The sequence below is a fragment of the Tasmannia lanceolata genome, unplaced genomic scaffold (genome assembly GCF_043159265.1).
Source record: "Tasmannia lanceolata isolate RefF3 unplaced genomic scaffold, GAP_Taslan_0.1 ptg000015l, whole genome shotgun sequence".
In the NCBI taxonomy this organism is placed as follows: domain Eukaryota; kingdom Viridiplantae; phylum Streptophyta; class Magnoliopsida; order Canellales; family Winteraceae; genus Tasmannia; species Tasmannia lanceolata.
The window spans coordinates 63,965,501-63,985,188 of record NW_027518692.1 but is presented as its reverse complement, the minus strand read 5'-3'; the positions used below and the strand labels follow the sequence as shown (position 1 = coordinate 63,985,188).

At 38.4% G+C, this 19,688-nt stretch overlaps 2 protein-coding genes across 7 annotated transcripts; both read left to right on the top strand.

Annotated features, from left to right (window-relative positions):
* The first annotated feature begins 3,099 nt into the window (after positions 1 to 3,099).
* Positions 3,100 to 10,910, top strand: LOC143893017 (beta-glucuronosyltransferase GlcAT14B-like). Of its 5 annotated transcripts, none has more exons than XM_077397950.1 (6): positions 3,100 to 3,308; positions 3,857 to 4,785; positions 8,672 to 8,747; positions 8,828 to 8,943; positions 9,091 to 9,607; positions 10,733 to 10,910. In XM_077397950.1, exons 2-6 carry the CDS (start codon positions 4,185 to 4,187, stop codon positions 10,893 to 10,895), a joined length of 1,473 nt encoding a protein of 490 aa, XP_077254065.1. In that variant the 5' UTR covers positions 3,100 to 3,308; positions 3,857 to 4,184; the 3' UTR covers positions 10,896 to 10,910. The 5 variants fall into 5 exon arrangements, with proteins under 5 accessions (XP_077254065.1, XP_077254064.1, XP_077254063.1 ...); XM_077397949.1 differs by having other exon boundaries at positions 3,826 to 4,785; XM_077397948.1 differs by having other exon boundaries at positions 3,100 to 3,312.
* Positions 10,911 to 11,245: 335 nt separating this feature from the next.
* Positions 11,246 to 18,611, top strand: LOC143893019 (uncharacterized). 2 transcript variants are annotated; one of them, XM_077397954.1, is made up of 6 exons: positions 11,246 to 11,556; positions 11,590 to 11,766; positions 15,386 to 15,680; positions 15,786 to 15,908; positions 16,569 to 16,859; positions 18,149 to 18,611. In XM_077397954.1, exons 3-6 carry the CDS (start codon positions 15,417 to 15,419, stop codon positions 18,353 to 18,355), a joined length of 885 nt encoding a protein of 294 aa, XP_077254069.1. In that variant the 5' UTR covers positions 11,246 to 11,556; positions 11,590 to 11,766; positions 15,386 to 15,416; the 3' UTR covers positions 18,356 to 18,611. The 2 variants fall into 2 exon arrangements, with proteins under 2 accessions (XP_077254069.1, XP_077254068.1); XM_077397953.1 differs by lacking the exons at positions 11,246 to 11,556; positions 11,590 to 11,766 and adding an exon at positions 11,824 to 12,124.
* The last annotated feature ends 1,077 nt before the right edge of the window (positions 18,612 to 19,688 follow it).

Here is a 19,688-nt window from a genome sequence, read left to right as displayed (position 1 = left end):
CAAAAATAAAAGGGTGTTGGCTCTTCGGCATAAAGTCACGAGTTTGCTCCATGGTGACGAGTTTTCGAATCCCCCCTGGACTTATCCTGATGCGCGTGGTTTGTGGGCCACTGCGTGCATCCTTAGGGAATAGTCCTACTTCCGAAGGGGGTGGGGACACCTTGCGTCACCAAAAACAAAAAACAAAAAAAACAAAAGATATATATATATATATATATATATATATATATATATATATATATATATATATATATATTTATTTATTTATTTATTATTTATTTTTTTTTTGGTTGAGAAATAAGGTCATGTTTGCTTTTGTTGAGAAAATCCTCAGTCAAAATCTGATATGATTGTGCATAAATAAAAGGAAAATTAAAAGTAAATAGAAACCACAGGACACCAAGATTTTATGTGGTATGATCAAGAATCAAGATGCGCCTATGTCCACGAGCGAGAACACGCTCTTCCACTACTAGAAAGCAAAATTACAAGGATTACAATGGATTGATGATTACAATGGATTGATCTGAAACCCACAAATCAGAAACCATTTCCCTTGCTTCTCAATCGAGACCATACACAAGAAAAACCCGAGAGAAACACCTCAAGAAATCGGAAAAGAAACCCAAGAGAAAACTTACGCCTCTTTCCTTTTCTTTCTTTTTGTCTCTCTCCACGCCTCCTCTTTGTAGCCGCCATACAAAGAGACTTGGCCGTGTTAGAAGAGCTTTTATAACTAGGTTTTCCAAAAACCTAAATTTCTAATTTTGTATCCCACCAAATCCTACAAAACCGTCGGAAACGAGACAACTTTTCGAGCCGCTTTAGATTTTGAGAAAGGATTCTATGTCCAAAACTGATTATTGAACTTAAAAATTAGACAAAAAAGCTAAAAATATCCCAATAATCAGTTTTGAACTTAAAATGGAGTCTCAAAATCTAAAACATGCAGGGCCTAAGCATTTATAACCATTGGATTATAAAAGTTGAACATTAAGCTTTGCTTTTTCCTTTTTTTTGGTAGCATTTATATAACCATTGGATTACAGAACTACAACATCAAGCGTTGCTTATTTTTTTGGTAAGTCTCCTTTTGCAAGACATTGTCCATTGATGGGATAGTTGGGATAATCCATAGATAGTTGGGATAATCCAGAGAATTTGTATTCATGTCTCCCTTTGCAAGACATTGTCCATTTACGTTAGTATTGTTAGAGACTTCGTATTCCTTAATTTATTTCACTTGGGATAGGTTGTGGGAACTACATGAAAGGGATAATTATTCTCATAGGATTATGGTTATTTAATTGTGGATTGACAATTTAATTGCTTAAGAATGGATTATTTTTGTCATATTGGTGTGGCGGTAAATTCGGTATATTCGGCTCCCATCCAAAGACCACTTCACAAAACACATTCGACATAAGCCCATGCAAGGGGACCAACGGAACCAACCTCACCCCGAATCCACACCACACACGCAGCGTACACATCCAGAATCATCGGTACCGACACTCCATCATGTCAGAGAGAGAAATTAAAGGTTCGCGCCAAGACTGCCATCCCATCAACTCCGCCTTGATATTCCTAGGATCACGCCCCCGCGATTGTAACCGCCTCCCATTCCGCTACACGTGGGGGGAATTAAAGACATGATTGGCGTCATGGACATCATGGGTCTCCTCCCTTATAAAAGGGCATCCACACACTCAAACCGGGCATCCAATTCATTCCCCCATCTTGTTGGTAACTTGTTCTGGTTCCCACACTTTCCCTGCGTCCCCTTTTTGTCTGTGTTGCCCATCTCTTACCTGAGTGTCAAAGTGGCCACCCGGAGCCACAACTCTGGGCCCACTGACGCTTTGTTTGTGAGCGCAGGATCACAAGTTCTACCAAGCTAGTACGAGCAGCCGGAACTTTTGTCTTACATGTCCGGGAGGTCGCTTGCAGGTATGCGGCGCTGTCACATGACTGGGCTAATGCTTGGTTGGCTCTGCAATGCAATTTGTCAGAAATCAAAGAATTTATTTCTAATTCCTTGTTTGTTTAAGATTATGCCCACCAATTGTGAGTCCAAACCCAATTTTTGAAGTCAAAATTAAGGGCCGGTATGTTTAAGATTATGACAACCGATTGTGAGTGCCAAACCGATTATTGGACTCAAAATTAGGTTTAAATCGAGTCAAATAATCAGTTTGACACTCATAATCGGTTGTCATAATCTTAAAGAAACAGGGCCTAAACATCCAATAATTGGTTTTCTACTCACAGTCACTTGGCATAATCTTAAACGAACATGTCCTTATTGTTCTACATATTATGCGAATTAAAGTGTCGCTCTTACTCTAATATACAGTGATTATGATTCTTATATGTACGACTTGGAGGTCCTAAAAATTCTACATTTCGTTGTGCAAATATTTAAGAGCAGTGTGGATATCAAATTATGGGGATGGGTGTTTGTAGGAAAATGAGGGTTGTAATCCGAGGAGTGAATAAAATCGAAATAGAGCGGTGGTGTTTGGTTGCAAAATTTTTACTAAAGACAGACAAAAGGATTCTACGGATGAATTGGTGGGGTGAAGAATTTCCACCAACTCTTCTCTTCATTAAAAGGCCAGAGTAGTGTCACCGACAAAATCCAATGGTGAGAGTTCAACCTAATCTAATAGTAACATGTCATTTACACTAACACATAGACAGAGATCACGATTAAGTTTCAAAAACTACAATCGGAGAGAGAGAGAGAGAGAGAGAGAGGGAGGGTGTATTGGTCATTTATGACATAGGACTAGGGGCATTTAGAGAGTAAATTTTTTAATAATTACCATCACTATAAACGTTGTCACAACGGTCATGTGAGATCAACATCCAAACCATTGATCTGAGTATGAGAATCGCAAGCTATAGCATCTCTCTATAGTGGGTCCATCTAATGAACGATGTAGATGAGATTGAAGACACAGACATTAACATAGTTAGGTGGGGCTTGCAAGAATATCTAATACAGCTTGGATCTCATCTCACCCGCACGACTCAAGTAAGACATAGTTGAGAATCAGACAGAAGACAGAATTTTCTTTCCTTTTTCTCATCATATTATATTTGTTTCTTCTAAGTAAATTAAATTAAATTAAATTAAATGAAGAATTCAACATCCGATCTCCCACTATCTCCTCTTCTTTCCAACATATTTGGCTTGCCCTAAATTATCTCCTAACAAATCCAAGCTCTGGGAATAAAAGAAAGCGACATCCTTATTTTTCATTCTACTTCAAGGGAATTCTAGAGGAATCCGCGTTTCTCGAGTAGGTATATCTTCTTCTTCCGATCCTCTTTCCCTCTTCAACCAATCGGGAACTTCTCATTTAACTATTTAATGAAAGATTTCGTTTCTCCTCTTTCCTTTTCAACTTTCTCTTCATTTAAAGTTCTGAATCTTTCCATGGAAACATCGGCCCAGACCTTCTTTTCTTAAATAAATTAGGAAATTCTTCTGCAAATCGGTAGATCTGGTGCTTAAATTGGAAATATCCGATCTTCTCACTTTATCTTGTCCTACAAATTTATCCATTTTCTTTATCTTTTGGTGACTTTATCTATTTGTTGTGTTTTCTCTTGTTTTTAGCTGTATTAGGCCTTTCTCAGTTTCTTTTTTTCTGGAAAAAAAAATAGTGACTTTGTTTCCATGTATTATTGCAGATTTTAATCCATCGAGTTTAATATTATGAAGTGCAATTAACCTCATTAGATTTTTTTTTTTTTGGGGGGGGTCATTTTTGTGTTTATTTGCATGTTATGCTGCGGTCTCGAAACGAAATCCAGAAATTGAACCGAGCCTTTTACAAGTTTACAGGAGTACAGAACTTTACAGTTGCTGTTAAAGAAGAGTGGGAGAAAAGCGGTTACCACCATGATATGGTATTTGTATGCACATCAAATTTATCGAAAATTGATGCCTTGCTGAAAGAAATTAAGCCTGGAGTTAAATGTTATTCCTTCTTAGGAAAAGGCGGCTTTGGTATTGTTACCGAAGCTCCTTACTGCTATTCGTTTTGCCTTTCGCTTTTCCTTGGGGTTTCCAGTTGTTTCCCAAGATAGATTGGTTTCTACAGTTTAGTTATCTGCTGTAAGGAATCTGGAACTTAAAGAAAATATTGTTCTATCAAGTGGTTCAAAGAGTTATGAGGAAAAATGCTAATCATCACTCAGGAAGGCCGTTTAGTGACAGAAGGTGGTTTCTTCCATTCTTAGCGAGTTTGCTCGTTTCATTTACTCTGTTCTTGGCAGCCGCATTTGGGCTTTTCTCATCTTCATATGGTGGAGATTCTTTGTCCTTTGATTTTGCTTCATTTTCTAGAATGGAGGACTCTAGTCCGTATTTTGTGGAATCAGATTTAAAGAAATCGTTCAACCAACCCAAGGTTTCGGAAGTGGAAGCACCACGGATAGCTTATCTTATCTCGGGGACAAAAGGTGATAGCCCAAGAATGAGAAGGGCCTTGCAGGCTCTATATCATCCAAGAAATCAATATATTCTGCATTTGGATCTTGAGGCTCCTCCTCGGGAAAGGATAGACTTGACCATGTTTGTGAAGGGTGATCCTACCTTTCATGAGGTGCAGAATGTGCGTGTAATGGCACAAGCCAATTTGGTAACTTATAAGGGCCCTACAATGATTGCTTGTACCCTTCAAGCTATAGCAATTTTGCTGAAGGAGGGACTGTTGTGGGACTGGTTTATAAATCTCAGCGCATCCGATTATCCTCTTGTCACACAAGATGGTCAGTGCAGCCGTTTACTTTTTATTTACCCTGTTAGCAAAAATACTTGAAACTGCTATTCTTTTGCAGTTGCATCTGCTCATCTCTGCAGTTATTGATATGTTATTTTTGCCATTTGGTTCTCTTTTCCTTCTGTTGTTCCTGCTGGCTTATATTGAGAATCTTGTGTTTAGAGAACAAATACATTCTTGGTGTCATTTTCTTCCCAGATTTTTATGTTGTCTCTATTTAAACATGCTCAAATTTATTCTGTACTTACTGCAATGCTTATAGCACAATATTTTTTAGATAGGTGCTTTGTGACATTTATTATGAGAACTGGAAGTCTGTCAGAAAATGTGAAAGGAGAGTGACATCTTGGACATTTAACAACACTGTGATCCTTGTGTTAATACATAATCATATTAGGTCCACATTATTGATACATTTAGTATGTATTGCTTAGTAGATGGTAAATAAAATAGGACTATAATGCTATATCACCAAGTCTATGGCCACATAAATTAAATTATACATGCAAGTTTGCATCAATGTCTTTTTGTCTTTGCTTTCTTCCCAATGGTTTTTTTTTGCTCTTTTTTGCCTGTCATATTATATACCCTGTTGAATGTCAGGTAGTGAACTAGTGATGCACGAAAAAATCAGTTTTGATTTTTATTTTTTTGGCAGTATAGTTTTATCATTCTCTAATGCAAACCAATACTGATGCCTCAAGTACTCGGAGTCTATATCTTTTGTGATCATATAAATTACAAACATCACGGAACTGAGAATTGAATTAATGGAATGCATTTCAAGCATGATTACGGTGCATCTCTCTTGGAGACCTCTTGTAAGCTTTGAGAAGATGCAAGAAAAACACTAAAATAGAGAAAAGAGCATCTTCTGTTTTTGGCTTCCTTAATCTCAATTGGCACGATCCACATATTCTGCAAAACAGCCAAAGAGTTTGTTGTATTGAGATAATATGTTCATGAAAATTGGCCATGCAATGTGTTGCTTTTGTAGTTGGTACTCTGTTAAGGTCTTTTCATGGGATATCACCCAAGAATTCTATCTTCCTACCATTCCGCATGGAAAAGTGTTTTGACCTTCTAATTGCCAATTTTTCTATGAGGACAAACCACCCTAACTATAGAAAAAGTAGTATACTCTGTATCTGTCTCCCTCAATCTCAGTTGGCATTTTTTGAAAAAGAAAGAAAGAATGATACGAGTTAGAGTCACCGGAGGTTAGAGTAGTAGAGAGAGGTTCCAGAAGAGGAGAGAGAAGAGATGGAGTAAATGGAATAGTACCCCCCTTGGCCATTCTTGTATATTAATGATAAAACACTACATTACATAAATAAGACATAAATACCCCACAAATACAATGTAATTCCCATACAAGAAATAACCCTTATTTCCTACACTCCCACTTAAGATGAGCATAAATTTCAAGGGATTTGCTAGCGTCCATCGCAGAAGGCATTTTGCGGATGGCCTGTTGCATGTCAGACCAACCACATCATGAATGAAGACAAAATCTGCTGAAAAAGTGAGCTGGTGTGGCTGCTCTCACATGCAACAAGCCATCTGCAAAATGCCTTCTGTGATGGACGCTAGCAAATCCCAAATATCAATCATGCCAAACTTGGATAAAATGAAGGCAAAATGGGACTTTGCAACTCCTTTTGTTAGGACATCAATGAGTTGATGACCAAGAAGAACAAAGAGAAACATCTCTTTAGGCAGAACACGTTCACTAATGAAGTGAATGTCCACCTCAATGTGCTTCGTGTAGTCCTGCTGGATAGAATTATTTGATATGTTGATTGTTGTCTAATTGTTACAGTACAACAGCATAGGATGTGGAACATACACCTGTAACTCCTTCAAAAGGCATTGCACCCAAAGTAATTCTGCCACTCCATCAGCCATAACATTATATTTTGCCTTCGTGTTCGATCTAGTTCACAGTTTGTTTGTGATACTCCAAGTAACGAGATTATGACCTACAATGATACAATATCTGGTGGTAGATCTCCTGTTATCAACTGAACTATCCAGTGGTAGATCTGTTGTCATCAACTGAATCTGCCCAATCAACATCTGAAAATGCTTCAATATTCAATTGACCATGGTTCCAAATAATAATCCTTTCCATGAGCAAGACTTCAGACAGCAACCGATCCTCTCGACTGCTTCGAGCTGCTGAATCATAGGAGAATGCATATACTAATTCTCCAAGAAATGGTAATGGCTATAGATTTATGTCATGGGTGGAAAGAGATTTGCAATAGCTCAAGCAACTCACAAATGGTAGTGCAACATTGGGCACCTCCAGCCCAAGGGTTCCTGAGACTTACTTTTGACGGCTCTAGCATGGGAAATTCAGGCCCATCTGGCATTGGAGGTATTTTAAGAGATGAACATGGGGGAGTAAAATGGGCATGTAAAGTATAGCAGATGCTAATGAAGCGGAAGTTTGAGCCATTCACCAGGGAATCAAGTTGCTAAAGAATGAAGATTTGAACAAGGTGGTACTTGAAGGGGACCGACTAAACACGATCAGATGGCTTCAAGGACCTCATAAAGCCCCTTGAAGTTTTACCCCTTAATTTTGATGAAATCCAAGATAGGATTGGGATGGCGCGGCAGATATCTTTTTCCCACTTTAGACGATCGGCCGATGGTGAGGCGGACAAATTAGCTAGAGAGGAGGTCTCTAAAGAGAGTATGGAACTCTATGGTTTTCTCCGACCCTGAGGGATCGTAACTTTTGTTTCTGATTGTAATTCCTTTGCTTTATCGCTTTTTGTTTCTATGCAATTGTGGGACACCCTTGGTCTCATTTTTCTATTAATAGAATAATCTTTACCATTAAAAAAAATACACTAATTCTCCACACCCACTGCGTACTTAATATCAGGGCGATAGAGACCAGTATAGAAGCCGACCAACCAACCTATGATACCAATATCAGACAAGAGAGGCCCATCCAAGCCACTTAACTTGTGACTTAGATCAGTAGGTTTCTATGCTGTCTGAAACCCCAACTTTCCAATATCCCTGAGTAAGTACCAGGCACATTTCCTTTGAGAAGTAAAAATACACTTCGTGGACCTTGATCTCAAAATCAGCTGCTAAAACAGCCTTCAATTGAGTAGTTTTTGAGGAATTTCTTCCAGCCACCACAATATCATCCACATACACTGAAAATCTTGATTAGAGAACCACTCTTGTTAATAAATGTGTGATCAACGTGGCTTTGTGAATACCCAAATCTCTTCATGGCCTGGCTAAATCACTTAAACCATGCTCGGGGAGACTGCTTCAACCCGTTATGTACTTTAATTTGCGTACTTTAATTTTCACGATGTGGGAGGGTCAGCCAATGAAACTATGAAAGAGCTGATAAATTCACGATGGAAGATGTGGAGAAGGAGACCGTAGAGATAATTCAAGGATCTCTAGAAACTGGCGGTTTGGAAGTTGATCTGTTATCTCTGCTCACTGATTAATGTTTAGTCAGCTTGTTGGGTTGCGTCCCCTGTACAGGTAGTTAAGTGTGCATGTAAAGGTAATGGTATACTGGATATTCCCGGATACCAGGTTTCGTTAGGGTTGTAATGGTAGATATGGGGACATCTTGTCTCCTGTGATGTATCTTCATTCGTGGTTTTGAATAAAATTGTCACTTTTTATAAATAAATAAATAAAAATAAAATCTTGTTGCTAACAATTGCCTCCACTACTCATGTTATGTTTTTCTCTCCATTTGCTCCTCGTTTTATTCAAAGTTGGAAATCTTGATTGTTACTATAAAGGGTCTTTTCTTTTCACTAATATTTTTTTCTCTGAATCGACTGCATAATAAGAATCTAATTTTTGGGATTGTTGGGCAGATCTGCTTCATGTTCTATCTTATTTGCCGAGGGACCTCAATTTCATTGAACATAACCGTACTGTTGGCTGGAAAGTGTAAGTTTGTTAATGTAATTTGTACAACTCACAATTTTCCTAGCCAGTTCTACTTCCTGCTCACCCCACGTATTCTACAGGAACCAGCGAGCATTACCAATCATCATTGACCCGGGTCTTTACTTTTCTAAAAAGTCCGATATTTTCCTGACTACTTCACGTCGGGAGCTTCCGACAGCTTTCAAGTTATTCACTGGTAAATTCTATTAATCTGTTTAGACTGCGCATTTCATTTTCTGTTTAGACCAGGCCCAGTACTTGAATTCCTTCAAAGCAGTGACTTGCTATTCTAACCAGGCTTGCCTTGTTTGATGATTTTGTATTCTGCTCTTCCCAATTACAGGTTCGGCATGGGTAATGCTGACAAGGTCCTTCCTCGAATACTGTATATGGGGGTGGGAGAACCTCCCCCGTACTCTTCTAATGTACTACACGAACTTTGTTTCCTCCCCGGAAGGTTACTTTCACACCTTGATCTGTAACTTAGAAGAGTTCCGCAACACCACTTTGAGCCATGACCTCCACTACATTGCTTGGGATAATCCTCCTAAGCAGCACCCTCTTTCATTAACGATCAAGGATTTTGACAACATGGTAAAAAGCGGAGCACCATTTGCTCGAAAATTCGGAAAGGAGGACCCTGTCTTAGACAAGATCGACCACGAACTCTTGCGTAGGCCAGACGGTCAGTTTCCTCCTGGAGCGTGGTGCATTGCGAGCTCAGACAATGGGTCCAACCCGTGCTCTTTGAGAGGCAAGGATTCAGTGTTTCATCCTGGACCAGGTGCGGAAAGGTTTCAGGAACTAATCCGGAAGCTCATGTCAGAAGATTCTCTCAGCAAGAGATGTTCTTCGCAGAGGTAATATTTAGTCAATGTAATGTTGTAAATTAACACGTTGATGTAAATTTTTAAATGCCAAATTTCCATTTTAATCACATTATATTTTGTGATTCATGTGGAATTTTAGTCTGGTCATAGCAGAAGGCAAGAATCAAGTGTAAAAGGATTACTTGAAGAATGAGAATGTTCATCCACAACACTGCATTTCACTTTCTTTTTTGTTTCAGCAAGAAGAAACCAATTTCATTTCAATCTCAACAATCATCTCTGGTGAAAAAAGTGCGAAATAACCCTTGTCGACATCCAAGTCTTCCTCAATAGTTTCGTCGGGCTTCTCTGTAAGAATGTTCATCAATAGTTGCCCATGAATTTTGGCTGGAATTAGTCTAGTCTCCCATCGAGCAGATGCTCTTTTTTGGAGTGGGGTAATTTGGGAGCCATTGATGTTGAGTGTGTGGAAGGCTGAGACAAACCCAGTCGTTCACATAAAGGTGAAAGGTTGATTTCTGAGCAGCACACTTAGGCCATTACCCTGTTCGAGATGCAAAGGTGACCGACCAGCTTTAGGAACTCCCATTCTCTATTCTGGACGTAAATGAGCAAGGTTGATGCAGCAGCGGAGGTAAGTGGTCTCATATAGAGGGTCCAAGCGCTCTTAAATAGAAGCTATAGAAGTAGGGCTCATGGGTTCCACCTAAATGATCTTTACGATGGTTGCATCAATTACCTCAATTCAAAATGACAGATTGGTTATATCGTCCTCATGGATCGGTTAATTCTGGGGATTTGCTTTCTCTTTTTTCTTCTTTCTATCATTAAACAAGAAAATTCTATATATTTGATCTTAAATCTATTTATGTGGACCAAACCATTCCTCTAATGCATTGATTGGCTATAGGCCAAAAACCACACAGATTTGGTAACTCTATCCCTTTAAGAGAGGAACTTTGTCCATTAAACAGTGATTTCCTATACTGATTCCTGATTTTTACCTTCCCTAAGGCCCTGTGACACAGACTAAATTTTCTGGTGGAAAGTTTTTCTTAGAGAGAATTTTTTTTAGAAATGATATGAGTGTGATTAATTTAGAGGGATATTATCATAAATCTATGGTACCTTGAAGTAAATATATTTTTTTTGTAGGAAATTTTCGAAATACGTTTCATTTCCAAACTTTTCAAAAGAATTCCTGCAATCCAAAATGGGGCTAAGAGCATTTTGTTCCGAAGAATGGAATCGGTGGGTGAAAGTGATTTTGGAGTTTCAAAAACATGAACAAGAGAATGGGTATGAAACTCAACCTTAATTGCTATTAGATTCCAACCATTCTTTAGTAGTTAGGTTGGTGGTTGGGACACAACATCTTATCGGATCTGTCACACACTTTTGATAACTGCACAAACTTAGCTTGTCTTTTCTGTTTTATTTGGCTTCTAAAAGCCTTCTGGGAACTGTAATATCCTCTGACAAATGTTTAATTAATAAAAGACAAGATGAGTTAGTGCATTTATCAAAACAGGATAGTGCTACTATCAGCAGCCTTTTCTTTTTGTCCACTGGATTTGTAACTTATGCGGTGTTTGGATGGAGACCTGTTATCCCTTCCGGGGTCTAAATGGAAATGGGTACAACTGTTTTGTGATGAAAACCCAATACCAAGATGTTTGGAGAAGGAGGAATAGAATGAAAAATAAACATGTTATATCCATCAGTGTTTGCATCCGAGTTTCTTATAACATGTTATGTCTGTAATACCCATGGAACAAACTCGAGACCCTAATACTCGAAAAATACAGTGAAAATGGAGAAAAGAGAAGATTGAAGGATTTAGAGTTTCCAAAGTAGGGGAGAGTGTTGAATGTAGGATTTTTTTCACAAAGTCTAGGGTTTCTAGCGTCCATCTCTTTATCTGGTTAGGGCTTCACAAGGTTATCGGGAGAAAGTAATGGAGTTAGGGTTTTTTGCAGGTAGGGTTTCGATGGAGTTAGGGTTTTTTGCAGGTAGGTATCAGTAGGGTTTCGAGGGAATTAGGGTTGGAGAGTGTTTGTCGAGAAAGAGAATATTTAGATCTGGGATAATGTTGTCATTTTTGAAATTCTTTGAGGGTATTATTGGAAAACGAATATTCGGAATTTTGGAAATCTCCGCCTCGCATTAAAATGGCTGATTATACACGGGTATGTGTGTTTTATGACAATCGCATAATCGGATTGTTATTTATAAGCGATTGTTATATCAGTTTACACTTACAGAACACTCTTTTAAGAATAATCAATTGTACAATAGATCGACTATTTATAATCCCAACCAAACCATCCGAACAGGGATAGTAGTTTCGTGCATCGCGAGTGGCAGTAGCAGCAGCTCCTTTTCAGTGTAGAAAATCAGACGAGTAATGGACAATCCAGTTTCCCTTTTCTTCTTAAATTTAACTTACGCTCGCATTTTTATCTCACATAGACCCATATATCTGAGACGAAGAAAACGCGCTCTCTGCTCTTACTAGATCTTCTCCGACCGATCTCGGATTTCTCTGTAAGCGCTCCTCATCTATTATGAATTCCTTTTTCGTTTTTTTCAATCTCTTATCATGATAAAGAACTAATACGATTTGATGGATCCCCCGTTTCGTGTTTTGCTTTCCATTTGTAGTCCTTTGTGTTCTAGGTTTTATAAATCTTGAGTGATTTTCGCCATCTTTTCCTACTTTAGGGCATTTTTCTGAAGAAATTGTGCTTGATTGTGTTAGTATAGTTTTTTGTGTCTGCCAAAAGACCTCATCTCGCTGTGTATGAATTTTTTTTTCTTTCGAACACTTCTGGAGTTCAGGTGGATTTCTAGGGTTTCAGAGTATGTGTGGTGGTCCGGAGCTCTTAAAACCCTCATCATCCCTATCTACACCTCCAGAAGAAACCAAAGACATGAACCATTTGTCCGTCAAAACCGAAGATTCTTTCTCCAGCTTACTCCAACTTGCGGCCAACAACGACCTAGAAGGATTCAAGCTTTCAATTGAACCTTCGCGGAGGATCGGTGATTATTGAAGACAGCCGAGTCAACTGGCGAGTTGACTATACAGCCAGCACTAAGCCTCCGATTTTTATCATATCAAACTCATTTTTCCTATGAAAACCAACAGAAAACAAGATTTTTGAGCTCTGATGCCAATGAAGATCTTGGTTGTCGAACAAATCGGATATGCAAAAGAGAAATCAGAAGAGAGTTAGGGTGCAAGTCTCCCAATTAAAGCTGATTGTTCTCCCGTGGGGCATGTGGATTTTCACATCTCTTCCGACATCTGATCCGTCTTTGATTCCAAAATTTAAAGTCCCTTTGGTGGCTTGTTGCTTATGCAGTCAGAAACACCCTTGAAGGATATTTTTCCTCTCCACTATGGCCTATCATTTAGGTCCTTTTTATTCTAGGATCAAGGTCCATGATGAAAGCTCCTTGTCTCCACCAAACACATCACACCTAACTCACACAAAACTAGACCACATCCCTTTAAAGGAGGAAGAAGAAGACTTAGAAGTGATCTTCAGCGAAGAAGACGTAGGGGAGGCTCAAAGCAAATGTGCAAACTGCCTGGTTGGATACTTCCTAGGTCTACAGCCCTACTTCACTACTCTCAGAGACTATTTCGCTAGGAAATGGAACCCAATAGGGGAGCTTCAGCTCTTCACCTTGGACAATAGATTCTTCTTCTTCAAATTCACAAACTCAAAAGACTATGCGCATGTCCTTGAAACAACAACCCACAACTATGGAGGCATACTGTTGATATTACAAAGTTGGTCCCCGGAGATCTCCCTCGAACGCCTAAGCCTAACGACAATACCCATTTGGGTTCGGCTCCTAGGCCTCCATCTCCAGTTTAGGACACCCCACAATCTTAAAAAAATAGCCAGTAAAATTGGGAAGCCCCTCTATATGGATACCCCTACAACAGAGATGTCAAGGCTAAGCTATGCAAGATTTTGCATAGAGATTGATGTCCGGAAGATCCTCTCAGATACCATCAAACCTATCACTCCTATGGGAGTTCACTTTCAAAAAGTCGAGTATGAGTGGAAGCCTAAAGCCTACAGCAACTGTCAAGACTTTAGCCAGTCGACCATCACATGTAGTAAAAATCAGCAATGTCGAAAAAAATTCACACTCGAGAATGGAGGCTAGTGAACCAAAAGAAGCACCATGATAGAGGACTCATTCCAGTCAGATCGGAAAGAAGGCAAAAGAAGGCAGATATTCCAACTGAAGGAAAAAAAACCTGGAGAAGGTAAGTAATGACGTGCTTCATGTGGACCCTTGCCAAAAGACCAACTGGTAAACGGTTTTTTCAATCCTTGACAACAAACGCAACACACATCAAATGGGACCAAGTAAATTCGAAAAATGATTCTCAAACACCTTTGGAAACCTACTCTGTAGGTGAACCATGCCAAACGGTTCCAAAGAAGGAATACCCTTGCATTCCTTACCTAAGACACTCCCAAAGATCCCAACATGCTCCCATCAAGTTAGCCGATTATGTAACTCAAGAGTATTGAGCAATTTGAACTTTAGTGCTCCGTTTTTTGTCTATCCCGAGTTTTGGATCTCCCTTTATCACGTGTTCCGAGTTAGGGATGGTGTTTTGTACACATGAATGTATCATCTTTCTCTTTTATCTCGTAAACCGGTAAGGGTCCCTACCAAACCCCAGCTTACCTACCAAAAACAGGATATTGTTAACCACCTAATGACTCACCCGCACCAAGCTAATTCATCAACTTATGTAGCATTTATTTAGATGAGAAATGGGAAAATTGAGTAAATTTGATCATGATTTGTGGACTTTGGAAGTTTTAGAAAGCTTATACTGCTATTTTTTCTGACTCTTGGAATCAAAGGCAACGGGTTTGAGATAATGCGGGCAACTGGTTTATGTGGAGGACCAATAGTTAAAGTTGAAAACTGAATAATTTAATCGTGATTTGTGGACTGGAAGATCAGGAAAAGCTGGGATTGCATTTCTAATGTCTAAAAGCGGATGTGTTATTTCACATGATACAGCTAATTGTTTTGTCTAGAAAAGACTCCTTGAATCTTCATTTAATTAGTTAAAGATTGGTGGTTATGATGATTATTTGGAGGGAAAGTGTTAGAATCTTGAGAACTTTTAATCTGTGTTCATGGAGTTGAAATTTTGGGAAGCCGAGGTTATATTTCTTGTTTTTTTTTTTTTTTTAATTGAAGGCATTTGTTCCGAGGGACTGCATTCTTTTTTGTGTTGGAAGCCTTATGGGATCTTCCATTCTCCAAGAAAGATGATTCTATAAATTTGGTTGGAATATTTTTTATTTCTTGAATTTAAGGTGTTAGTTTTGTGATCGTGTTTCACACTTGTGACGATTCTTCAGTCTCTTTAGGTAGAAAATCTTAATGAATCTTCCTTCAATTTGCCAGTATAACTGAACGTGTTCACCTTTAGGAGGAGAAATGTGAAAAAGCACTTAAAGAAGTTTAGCAATGATTTTTGGAGACGAAATTTAGAAACTTGGGGTTATTTTATGATTTCTGAAATTTAGGACATTGCTTGCATGCTTAATGAAGCCTTTTTAAGTGTTTTTTGGGGGTTTAACCTTGATACTTGAAATTTCATGTGTTTGGAACTCTAATTATATATTTCATCATGGAAATCTTGATAGTTTATCTTTTGTCATCATGGAAATCTTTGTAAGATTTATAATCTAGAAAACAAGAGCTGTTATTCCTGAATTTTCAGATTCTTAAGCAGCCCGTTTATCTTTTCAGGTTCTGGCTCTGTTGTTTCCTCTAATCAATAATGGATATAACAAAAATGGACCGTGGGACACTCACTCTGTTTGGGTCAGGGTGTTGTGTGATGCTTTCAATGCATTTTACACTACAATTGGTATCACAACATCTCTTCTTCTGGAAAAACCCAAAAGAGCAGAAGGCCATTCTTATCATCGTAATGATGGCCCCTATATATGCCATCAACTCCTTTATGGGCTTGCTGGATATTCAGGGAAGTAAAGCCACCTTCATGTTCTTGGACTCAGTTAAAGAATGTTATGAGGCTCTGGTAAGTCCCATGTTCTGATTTAGCTTATCCTTTTCATAGACTACCGAATAGCCTTGACATAAAATTGCTTCACTGCATCATATCTAAGTTTCTATCTGATTGCAGGTGATTGCTAAGTTCTTGTCTCTGATGTACAGTTATTTGAATATATCAATTAGTAAAAACATAGTACCAGATGGAATTAAAGGAAGAGAGATTCACCACAGTTTCCCCGTGACTCTTTTTCAGGTGTGCTTTTACATTTGAAACTTAATACATCTGATGTTTCCTTTGCTGTGCCTGTTCTTCTAAACTGATAAGAGTTTCTCCTGGAAGTTCATTTTTCTGATCAGTGCCTTGAAGAGTGGATGATGATGATGATTATAATAAGGGATTTGCTAGGCAATTTTGCAGAAAGCCATTTCACAGCTCACTTTTGCAGGAAAGAATAACCACACTGGCTTGCTTTTTAGCAGATTTTTTAATTCATCTGAGGTGGCTGTTCTCTCCTGCAAAAGTGAGCCACAAAATGGCTTTTCGTGAAATTGCCTACAAAATCCCTTATAATAGTAGTGGTAACACATATAAATGGAGCGTTTGGAATTATTTTTCTGAAAAAAATGGACCGTAGGAATTGTATCTTATTTCTGGAGTTTTTTATGCAAATGACTTATATATGTCAAACAGCTTTACCATTGAGTTGAGAGAGTAGCTATAGCTTGTTTAGCATTTAAATAAATTCCATGCCGTTTTCTTTTCTTTTTGGCGATATGATCTATGCTAGTCAAGAAATCAAACTGCCACCGTCATCGTTATTTACATTTACCCCTTTTGCCTGTGAAACCTGGCAAAATATTATCAATCTTGTTCTAATATGTATATTTGATGTTTTTGTTTCTGAAACTACAGCCTCACACAGTCCGTCTGGATCATCACACGTTGAAGCTCCTCAAGCAATGGACATGGCAGTTTGTTATCATTCGCCCAGTCTGCTCTGTTTTAATGATATTACTTCAACTTTCAGGGTTGTATACCAGTTGGGTCAGTTGGACACTCAGCATCATATTAAACATCTCTGTTTCCCTTGCTCTTTATTCTCTTGTGATCTTTTACCATGTGTTTGCAAAGGAGTTGGCACCCCATAAGCCTTTGTCAAAGTTCTTATGCATCAAAGGGATTGTTTTCTTCTGCTTCTGGCAGGTAAATTCCTCGTGCAACTGCTTGCCAGTTTAGTGCCAACAAATCCATACTGTTAATTGATGGTATTGAAAGATATGTTATTATTAATATATTCACGAGCATATAAATTTAATTGTGTAGCTAAATAATATGGAAATCATTGCTGAAAAGAACAAAAAGAACAATTGAGATTCTGTCCTAATTAGTTTGTTAGTCTTTTTTTCTCCATTGGGTTATCTAGTTTAATTAACATAGGATCTGATCCATGAACTGGTACCCTTTGTACTGGAACAGTGTAGTGCTTGATTATTTCAGTCTTGAAAATTAACTGAACAAGTTAAATAGTACCCTTTTATTTTAATAATAATCTTCTTTTTAATGTCTTTTCTATCGTTTGAAGTGCTGCTGCTTCTTTTGTCTTTCTTTCTGAAGTCCCCATGTACGAAATGAATACGATTAAGATAAAATACAAATTAAATTTTAGAACAGAATTAAATAGCTTCTGTTTGAAAAAATTAAGTTTATGTCATGCCTTCACTTACATGGGACGGTTGGCACAGCTAAAACTTAGCTTTTATCTATAAAAGGAAATTAGCTATAATTTGAAGACAAATACTAAACTATACTATAAATATGGAGCATGTTATAATGCCATTAAAAAAAATGGAGTACATTATATTAGTGAATCGGAATAAGTCAGATTCTTCCAACCAGATGATCCGGAAATGAATTGATTAACCCTTCATTGTACTGGGTACATTCCAAGTTTAAACTGAGAAGAAAGCCCATGAACCAGGTAGCTATGGACCAACAAGTGTCTAACATGGCATTCCTTTTTAAGAAATGGGTTTCCTTGTTACATAGCCCACTGTTACCAGAAGTTCAATATTCATCACTTCTCATGATAGTAATAAAAGGGCACTTGAAACCTCAGAAAATCAGTTGAAATTATTTCAATCATGAAAAACTAAACCGAGTTTTAAATTGATTTGAGTTCAGAATTTAATGTTTTTAAACTAATCCATACAGCCACATGATTTGTCATTATCTACACAATTGTTTATTTGTACGATGAAAACTATAAAATTATATCTAAATAGATATTAACGCATGAAAAATATGCAAGTAGTATTCAATTATTTCTATGAAACAACAAGAGATAAAGTTGATGTTCTTATCGTTGTATCTTTGTATTTCCAACTCACACGTCGCTGCGTATTAGAAAACAGAGGATTCTTTATTACATTTAGGGTGATACATGTTTCCTTTGAGACCTTTTCACCCATTGCCTTTTTTTTAATCGTGGGCAGGGAATTATGCTTGAAATATTAGTGGCAGCAGGAATAATAAAATCTCATCACTACTGGTTAGATGTAGAGCACATCGAGGAAGCCCTGCAAAATGTCTTGGTTTGCGTGGAGATGGTTGTCTTCTCTGTCATGCAGCAGTACGCGTACCACGTTGCACCTTATAGTGGAGATGTTGCAGAGAAGATGAGACTCAATAAGAAAGAATGATCCAAGAATTGAAGCTCAAACTGCCTGCAGTATCTATGGTAATGAATTCAAAGGTTTTTTCCTATATGGCCTTGATGAACTTTCTGTATTCTAGATTTTGGGATTATTATTTCATATTTGTGCCTATATGCATGTAAATGTATTATTTTAGTTGGGCTGTTTGGAATGTTGCAAAATGCTAAAAGACAATGACGTGTGTATGGTGATCATTACTCTTCTCCAAAGTTATGGCAATTCGAAGATCTTAACCACCCAATTGGTGTAAATTTTACTCGTTGAATGTGGACCTTTGCCCATTTTTTGCTATCGACTGCCCGTCATGGGCGTTATGGGTCACCATGGATCAATGGTTATGGACCACTAGTGATGTTAAACTACAGGGTATGTTCAGCCCAACTTTTGATTACCACGGATCAATGATTATGGACCACCAGTGATGTTAAACTACAAGGTATGTTCAGCCCAACTTTTGATTACCAGGGAGGGTATGAGACACAATACTAAGAGATTGGCTTCTGTAAGATCATGCTTCAAAGTCGTTTCATTCTTTTTAGAAGAGGAAAATCGCGGAAAATCGCGCACATCGGGTAAGTCCAGGGGGATTCTCTGGGGAGCATACGCACGACTTTAAGCCAAAGAGCCACACCCGTACGGGTTTCTATTCCAGCACATGTTATTAGATGTTGGCGTGTTGCTATGGAAGAGAAGTGTTGCTTTCTCTTTCTCACCGTCCATTTAATGGCCACAAATTGGTGGGTTCTGATCATGCCATGGAGTGGCTTTTAATGCCTCCCGCATCCATAGCAAAGCCTAACAGATAAATGGTTTAGATCATAGAACAAGTTGACCCCACTTGTACTTTTGCTTGCTCATATTTTCATAGGTAAAATATGTGTATCTATCATTTTAGGAGAAATTATATGGTGTAAGGGCTTACAAGAATAAGGCCTTTGTACGGTGGAAGACTGGAAGTACCACCCTTGACATTTGATCCAACAGCAGCTCCTCAAAAAGCTCAAAAAGTGAGCTGCTGTTGGATCAAATATCAAGGGTGGTACCCCTACCGTATTGTTGTAAGGCTTGCACAATATAAAATCTCCCATTTTAGAAACAGGTGGCGCTACAGTCACTACTGTGATTAGGGCTGCAACTCGAGCCGGGTAAAACCCGACCCACATCGACCCGACCCGAAAATAGCCTGGGTCGGGTTCAGGTTTCATGGGTTTCGGGTCAAGCCGGGTTCAGCATTCAAAAGCCCGCATGAATCTCGGGTCGAGCCGGGTTTGAAGGGGCCCGACCCGACCCGACCCGAGTTACATAAGTTATAATATGT